At 36.3% G+C, this 8605-nt stretch overlaps 1 protein-coding gene across 1 annotated transcript; it reads right to left on the bottom strand.

The window, feature by feature from the left end:
* Positions 1-212: 212 nt before the first annotated feature.
* LOC107708424 (apoptosis-inducing factor 2-like) lies at positions 213-4654 on the bottom strand. Its single transcript, XM_016512640.1, has 9 exons — positions 4613-4654; positions 3825-4011; positions 3625-3741; positions 3421-3540; positions 3199-3291; positions 2995-3103; positions 2035-2187; positions 645-845; positions 213-484 (listed from the first exon to the last, which is right to left on the bottom strand). The coding sequence occupies exons 2-9, from the start codon at positions 3903-3905 to the stop codon at positions 330-332; spliced, it is 1029 nt and encodes a 342-aa protein (XP_016368126.1). The 5' UTR covers positions 3906-4011; positions 4613-4654; the 3' UTR covers positions 213-329.
* Between the last annotated feature and the right edge of the window lie 3951 nt (positions 4655-8605).

Raw genomic sequence — 8605 nt, 5'->3', positions numbered from 1 at the left:
CCCGCGGCTCTTGGCCCCGCCCCCACTCGTCACACTCATCAATGAACATGATTTCTGCCTGAGTCCCGTCGGATTGCGTCGGCTGTGGGGATGAAGACGACAACTCCCATGATTCCACTCAGTCACGGTGTCATCAAACTACGCCTTTGTTTCTTTTGAATACGCGCCCTCTAGCGGTAAAAACTTACATATTGTACCTTTAATATTACAACAATGATAAATGTAAAAACATTTTGTTAAAAAAGTGATAAATGAAGTCAAGTAAAATGGAACTGTGTTATAGTTCAGACATTTTGAGTATCATGTAAACATTGTTTGTTAACCTTGTGTTAATTAGGAGCTTTCTGCCCCATTTCCCTCCAGCTCTTCCACAGCAGCAAGCTTTGGCTCTTTCCCTTGGTGACCAAAAAGCGAGGTAGTATATAGCCATTAAACTGGCCTACTCCAGCATCCTTGCCCATAGCAATCAGCATAGTCACATTTCCTGATTGGGAAAAGGACATTGATCAATGGACATAAAGTGGCATAAAACTCATTGAGAAAGCTGTCTGAATTGTATTATAAAATAATGGTGCAAAATGAACTTTTTAGAAAAGAGCTCCCAAAGGACAGCTGAAACTAATTCACTTGGTGATGGTTGTTACCTGTGCGATATGAGGTTAAAGATTTTCCTGTCAGACTATTTATGATATTGGTGGCAGCAACCGCAGCATGAAGTCCAGCATGATACGCCAACTTGGGTTCATCGAGATCGGCACAGTCACCCACAGCATACACACTGTCAAAGCCTTCTACTTGCAGGTGCTTGTTCACCTTCAGAGCACCATTCTCTGCCATACAAGCAGCTGAAATATGAGGGGGAAAAAGATCAAATATAAACACACAGAGAGAGAGAGAGAGAGAGAGAGAGAGAGAGAGTAAGTGGGTGAAGGATCAACCAATTAAATGAGGTCATATGAGGGCACAATTACTAGGTCAACAAACAATTGTGTGATATAAAATCATACCTATAACATTCTCTAAGCTTTGCAACTGCACAAGTACGCAATCCTAACCAGGGTTCTATGCCATTCAGAAAAGATTTGAAGATGAAGATTCATACTCATTATTTACATTTAAAATACATAAAGTACAATTAAAATGGAAGTGTAGTTTATAATAATGTATGATCATTCTGTATGAATTAGCCATAAATATGTTATCGTGCACACAAAATATGGGGTAATCCAAAAACATTTACATATACTGTATTAATAATCAGTGTTTGAAATGCAGCCGATAGATTTTTTTTTCATTTGCATAGATTTTATTATATTTAATAAAATAACATTTTATGGACCATGGAGGATGAACAATTATTTAATAAGCATTTTAACAGTTGAGAAATAAAAACATAAAGGGGATAAATTAGCATAATTATTCATGAGTAATGATGCAATTAATTATGTTTCGTTGCAAAACTAATACAATTCTTCGGTTGTGTGTTGTTAATTTCTTTGAAATGTAATTCAGTGAATTCACACAAAGCAGCCATCAAAGCAAAATTCCCTCTGGGGATGTAAACAAATATGTGACCCTGGACCACAAAACCAGTCTCAAGTCGCTGGGGTATATTTTTAGCAATAGCCAAAAAAACATTGTATGGGTCAAAATTATCTTATTATATTTTTCTTTTATGCCAAAAATCATTAGGATAATAAGTAAAGATCATGTTCCATGAAGATATTTTGTAAATTTCCTACTGTAAATATATCAAAACTTAATTTTTGATTAGTAATATGCATTGCTAAGAACTTAATTTGGCCAACTTTAAAGGCGATTTCTCGGTCAAATATTGTCCTATCCTAACAAACCATACATCAATGGAAAGCTTATTTATTCAGCTTTCAGATCATGTATAAATCTCAATTTCGAGAAATTGACCCTTATGATTGGTTTTGTGGTCCAGGGTCACATATTACTAAGATTAGATATCATCTCAACAAAAGCAAATAACTACTATTAGCCCATTTATTACATACAAAAAGCACTTACTAAGACTGGACCTGTATGCTTCAGAGTTGATCTTATTTCCTGTGCAGCAGATGACTAGATCAGCAGTGACCTGCTCGTTCTTATTGGTCTTGACCACCATGCCTTTCCGACACACATTCAATTCCAGCTCATCAAGGTTTGTCACTTTCTGCCCTGCATTCAGGTACATAGGGAAACAGAGAAGAAAACAGTTAGAAAACATGCACATTTAATGTTATATATGTGGCCTGAAGCATAGTACATGTTTTAATAGTTTGCATAGTCTAATCCAGCTTGTAACATTTTCCTTTTTCCTGAAAAGGCCATCTCCCCATAGACCACATTCTGTAAGGAATAACATAGTCAGTCAGCCATTGCAATATAAACACCTTTAAAGTGATAAAAGTCCCCTCAGCCCCACAACCAGCCATCTTACATAGCTACTAATTAAATAAATCAATGCGTGGACATGAAATGTTGATTTCAGCTGTTAACTGTATATTATATTAAAGCTTTCACTAAGAAAAATATCCATAACAATGTAAAAAAAAAAAACTATTACACGAGAACTGCAATGATACTACAGTAATATTAATGCTGAAGTTTTCTACAGTTATTCTCAAAAGCTGCTACCAGTTGCATTTGGAAAAAAAACTGCTGATAGTATCATTTATATTGGAGTGCAATTGGCAACTACCAAATAATAATCATGCTGAAAGCATTCTAATTTTAGCTGTTTTGTTTTTTTGCTTATGTTTTGAAATGCAGCAATTGTCAGTATATGAGACAATATGTTTTCCGCCGAGTTAACATTTTATTAAAGTCAAATAATAGCAATATCTTTATCAGCAACACTGGGTCTCCAGTGTCTGATATTTCTCACTGTATTTCCCTTAGAAGAAAAACAGACATGTGATGCCCCACATCAGGCAAAGGAATACAATGTAGATGCTAAGCAACCTCGACACGCAAGATCATTACCTAGCAAAAGCTCCACCCCCTTTTCCAGCAGCACCTGTTTGGCTTGCTCTTTGACGGAAGGCAATAGATCAGGATCAGCCACCTCCTCACGCGGGTGGATCAGAATCACCTAGATGAAATTTGCGTGAGAAAAAAAAAAACATTTAAGTTCACAATTTAGAATAAGAGTGCAAAGTCTATTTGTGTGTGAATGCAGGGCTTTACATTCTTATTAGTAAATTCAGTCCTGATCTCAGCAGCCATTTCAACACCGGTGGTTCCGCCACCAACAACTACAACCGTGTTTGCTTCCTGGATCTGAAACATTGGATGAAAATGTAAATAAATCTAGCTTTTTAACAGTTTAGTCTGTGTTGCCACTTAAGATCACACCACACTGTGGTTATGTAACAGCTCAAAATAAACATGCCTAATAACAAAACTCACCACTTTAACAAAGTCCTCATACTTCTGAATGGCTGACTGGTAGGTGTCCACAGAATTATGTTTACCTGGAAATTGTCCGCTTGTTCCAGTGCACAGAATGATGTGTGAATAACGTACTTGCTGTAGATTAATATTGGCACTCATTAAAGCTCACATATGCTCATATTTTGTTTTCTTCAGCTGAAACATTGTAATATCTCTTACCTTTCCATTGTCAAGCACAACTGTCTGCATTTCTGTGTCTATCTGTATGACACGGCCTTGGAGGAAATTCAGTCCAAATGTCTCTTTGTATGGTATGAAGGTCTGTTTTCGCAAAACCTAGATGAACATACAAAAAACTACATTATTGTATTATTCTAGCTGCTCGTTTTATTACATTAGGCATCTTATTATTAGCATACCAGCTTGAACTGAGGCACGCAGCGCTGCAACGTTGTGATGAAATGCATCCAGGATGTCAATAAGCATGAAGGGCACCCCATGATGTTTAAGGTGTTGGGCAGCTGCAATGCCACCAAAACCACCGCCAACAATCACCACATAGACATCCTCGTCAATGGACACCGGACCACCCATAATGCTTCACTACTGAGAAGAGAGAGGAGAAAAAACTATTTAAATGTCTTTAAATTCAAAATGTCATGTTTTTCTTTTTCAGGATGAAAGTTAGAAAGAACACCATTTATTTGAAATAGTAAATGTATAAATGTCACTACTGTCCTTTTTGATCAACTGAATGCATCCTTAAAAAGTGTTAATTTCTTTCGAATTTTTTTTACTGACTTTTGTCATTAAAACTTTTGAACACACCCACACACACCTATGTATATATCTATCTATTCTCACACATATACATACATATAAATAAATGCATATTTTAATATTTCAAATTTCTACACGTCTTTTTACTACTTTTATCTACCTGTATTTGGAGGACAGGTAAATGTCCCTTTACCTTATATAACAATTTATTTATTTGAAAACAATTACTCAGCCAAAATGCTTTGTAAAAATGCATGCTAAGATTAAGAAAAACTGACGAGAAATGTTTTTCTACATCGATGTGTTCATATAATGGAACATCCATATATTTGCCTGCGACTAGAACATAGCGCTATATCATAACAGAGAGTTCATACAAAAGCTCATAATCTTTTGCATGCAGCTTAAAAGTCTTTTGCATACTTACCAACTAATGTGTGGAGGCTTGTGATTGTGTGAGGCTCCGTATACTGTTCTTCCACACGGATATGTCTTCAGCTCTTTCTGTTTATAGAGCTGTATTGTATCCAATGGTAGCGCGCGTAGTCTGGTGGTGGGCGGGTCTTTTCTGACTGCGTTATATTGTAGCCAATGGTTAGCGTGAGTATGGGCGTGTCTGTTTGTCGAGTGGTGAAACGTCTACTTTTCCTCCACATACCAGTGACTCGTAATAGGTTGAATCAGACTGAAAAGACAGGTTTACAGTTAGAAAAAAATTGCATTTGTGGATGTAAAATTTGCTTAAGAAAAAGATTAAATTAATAATAAAACAGATATTTTCTTTTGTGGGGTCTGAATCAAAATATTCAAATATAATGTTTCTCGGATGAATTGAGAAGCTTGGCAAAATATTACACTTCATAACAGTGAAAGGTCAGAAGTTCAGCCGAGTCACGGTGACAAACACGGCAGAGTTTTCTTTAACTGATTTAATCTTTAATATTTTTTACTATGATTTTTTTTTCTAAATTAAAACCCATTTAGTGTTCCAAGAATGAATTCCAAATAATTATGCAAATATTATTTAGACATAATATTGATAGTAAACGATAGTACATTTTAGAAGTATTGCGGTTTTCGAAGTAGAATCGTAAAGTTTCAAAGATATCTTGGCGTACTTTCACCAACAGATGGCGCTAAATGACTAGGTCCTTCAAAAATAAACGATTGTCATGATTTATTGACTCTCAAGTTGTTCCAAACTTTTTTTGTGAAACACAAAATCAGCTGTTAGACAGATGACAACCTCTCAGTCACCATTTACTGTATTGCATTTTTGGCTATAGAATGAAAGTGAATGGTGACTGTCATTAAGCCTAACATCCGTTTTGTGTTGTACAGAACAAACAGTTATACACGTTTGGAACCGCGTGCTTTGCTTTAAGTTAAGTAGTTTATTTTTAAATAAAATATGCGCATGCATTTGAAAAGCTGAGTGGATTCAAAACATCGCATGTGTCTACCGAGGGGTGGCGCTCTAATAAAAGCCCTGTGTGCGTGGACCCTCAAATGAGCTGTGAAGTTAAGAGAGACTACACAAATGTTTCTTAAAGTGCATCTGATTCTTTAATATGCCCTTGTAAAGCAACTTTTAACAGCAAAGCATAAAAACGCAGTGCTCAGCCTACACTATGTTTATTTTCTTTTACAGTAGGCACAATATAATTCAACAAAGAAACGCAATGCCATACCAGTGACTCGTAATAGGTTGAATCAGACTGAAAAGACAGGTTTACAGTTAGAAAAAAATTGCATTTGTGGATGTAAAATTTGCTTAAGAAAAAGATTAAATTAATAATAAAACAGATATTTTCTTTTGTGGGGTCTGAATCAAAATATTCAAATATAATGTTTCTCGGATGAATTGAGAAGCTTGGCAAAATATTACACTTCATAACAGTGAAAGGTCAGAAGTTCAGCCGAGTCACGGTGACAAACACGGCAGAGTTTTCTTTAACTGATTTAATCTTTAATATTTTTTACTATGATTTTTTTTTCTAAATTAAAACCCATTTAGTGTTCCAAGAATGAATTCCAAATAATTATGCAAATATTATTTAGACATAATATTGATAGTAAACGATAGTACATTTTAGAAGTATTGCGGTTTTCGAAGTAGAATCGTAAAGTTTCAAAGATATCTTGGCGTACTTTCACCAACAGATGGCGCTAAATGACTAGGTCCTTCAAAAATAAACGATTGTCATCATTTATTGACTCTCAAGTTGTCCAAACTTTTTTTGTGAAACACAAAATCAGCTGTTAGACAGATGACAAACTCTCAGTAACCATTTACTGTATTGCATTTGTGGCTATAGAATGAAAGTGAATGGTGACTCTCATTAAGCCTAACATCCCTTTTGTGTTGTACAGAACAAACAGTTAAACACGTTTGGAACAGCGTGCTTTGCTTTAAGTTAAGTAGTTTATTTTTAAATAAAATATCATCATGCATTTGAAAAGCTGAGTGGATTCAAAACATCGCATGTGTCTACCGAGGGGTGGCGCTCTAATAAAAGCCCTGTGTGCGTGGACCCTCAAATGAGCTGTGAAGATAAGAGAGACTACACATATGTTTCTTCTTGTTATGTAAAGTGCATCTGATTCTTTAATATGCCCTCGTAAAGCAACCTTTAACAGCAAAGCATAAAAACGCAGTGCTCAGCCTACACTATGTTTATTTTCTTTTACAGTAGGCACAATATAATTCAACAAAGAAACGCAATGCCAGTGTGGGGGTTCCGTTCGGGGTCGTGTACGACCTCCCGTCCCATTGGAGTCCACCGCCTGACCAGCAGGGGCTGCAGAATGGAGCATCTCTGAATGAGCAGAAACTCTTGGTTCCTCCCCGCACTAACGCTACTGCGCTCCGGCGGACACTGCAGACGGGTGAGCGCGGGTGCCTCGGCCGCAACATCGTGCTTCTAGCCTGGACACTTTTCTCGGATGTGTTACTTATGTCCGCTTCAACGGGCAAAGCATCTTTCCGGTTTTGGTCGTTCACTTTATGGCCATATGTATTAGGAAACTCAACTGATGCTGGACATAAAGTGACTTTTACGGAAACGGAGTCGGTGTGAGTTTATAACGGTAAGATGTCACATTAACGCATTTTTACTTTAGTTGATCGCCTGCGCATCTACAGTCATGGGGACTTTTTGAAAATGAATGTTTACAATGGAAAGCACCGCAGTCGAAATATTTTTTTCTTTTGTTTTACATTAGTCTTGTCCTCGTTCCCATGGTGAATGTATACCAAAACCGCGTGCTGCATTGTGGGATACCTGAAGGCTTTTATAGGCAGTTTTATAAGGTTAATTCATAAAGGCATTTCCCTTTTTGTCTGTTATTGTCAAATAACAAATGTAAGATTTAATAATGCAGCATTTTGTGTGTGAAAATGTTACGTGGAATTAGGATAAAGCATCCAAAGACCCTGTTTTGACTCGACTATCAGGGGTGTTTATGATTCTGAAGACCATTAGGATTCACTTGGTCTTAAAGTAACTTTCTATAAGTATGTGATATTTTAAGTCTATCTCTGTTTGCTTTGTCCTCCACCGTTATCAGAAGTCACTTGAGATAAGCTCAGGCTTTTTTGGCTCAAAACACTAAAACTTTGGTCATTTATTGCCTGTTGTACCAATACAATGACATTCTTTGCAAAAAACCAAACACACCTCAAAACAATAAAACCAGCAGGATAACAGAAGAAACAATAAAACAGTGTAAGTAGAGTACAAAAAGACAAAGTATGAATACATGGGTTTATGTAGTAAAGTAGTAGTAACATACATAGCCTAAAAAAAGTGCTACAAAATTTGAACTTTTAAAATAGTGTTTATATATTTACAAACGTTTGTTTTTTTTATGTTTTTGGAAAAAGTGTCTTATGCTTACCAAGGCTGCATTTATTTGATCAAAAGTACAGTAAAATAGTAATATTGCAAAATATTATTACACTTTAAAGGGTCAGTGAAATGTAAATGAAAATTAGGCTGTGTTGTACTCACCCCCGAGGCATCCTAGGTGTATATGACTTTCTTCTTTCAGACGAATCCAGTCGGAGTTATATTAAAAATTGTCTTTGATCTTTCAAGCTCTATCATTTCACTCAGCGGGTGTTGCATTGCTTCAGTCCAAAAGACGTGAAATAAAAAGCTCCCTTCCATAAAAAAAAGTGAATCGATGCGTTTTTGTAAGAAAAATATCCATATTCAAAACGTAATAATCACGTGAATCTAGCTTGCGCTCACTGTTGTAAACGAAAGCAGCTCCCGGCGGATGACGTATGAGTTCAGCATTGCGCATGCGCCGGTGAGTCTCGTGACAACCAACGTTTGTTTACAGGATCAAAAGAAGCAAAGTTTCCTTACTTTAAAAAAAAACAAGTCTCCTCTTGGCTTATATCAAAATCCTC

This window comes from Sinocyclocheilus rhinocerous, unplaced genomic scaffold, assembly GCF_001515625.1.
Source record: "Sinocyclocheilus rhinocerous isolate Xijiao unplaced genomic scaffold, SAMN03320098_v1.1 scaffold295, whole genome shotgun sequence".
Classification (NCBI taxonomy): domain Eukaryota; kingdom Metazoa; phylum Chordata; class Actinopteri; order Cypriniformes; family Cyprinidae; genus Sinocyclocheilus; species Sinocyclocheilus rhinocerous.
Note: the sequence above shows the minus strand (reverse complement) of the source record. Positions and strands in the feature narration are given on the sequence as shown.

Excerpts from the sequence above, each read along its gene's own strand:
- LOC107708424 (XM_016512640.1), bottom strand. The coding sequence starts at position 3,905 with ATGGGGTGCCCTTCATGCTTATTGACATCCTGGATGCATTTCATCACA. Across the intron at positions 2,188-2,994 it reads GGGGGTGGAGCTTTTGCTAG|GGCAGAAAGTGACAAACCTT; the intron begins GTAATGATCTTG and ends ACCTGAATGCAG. Across the intron at positions 485-644 it reads TTTAACCTCATATCGCACAG|GAAATGTGACTATGCTGATT; the intron begins GTAACAACCATC and ends TTTCCCAATCAG.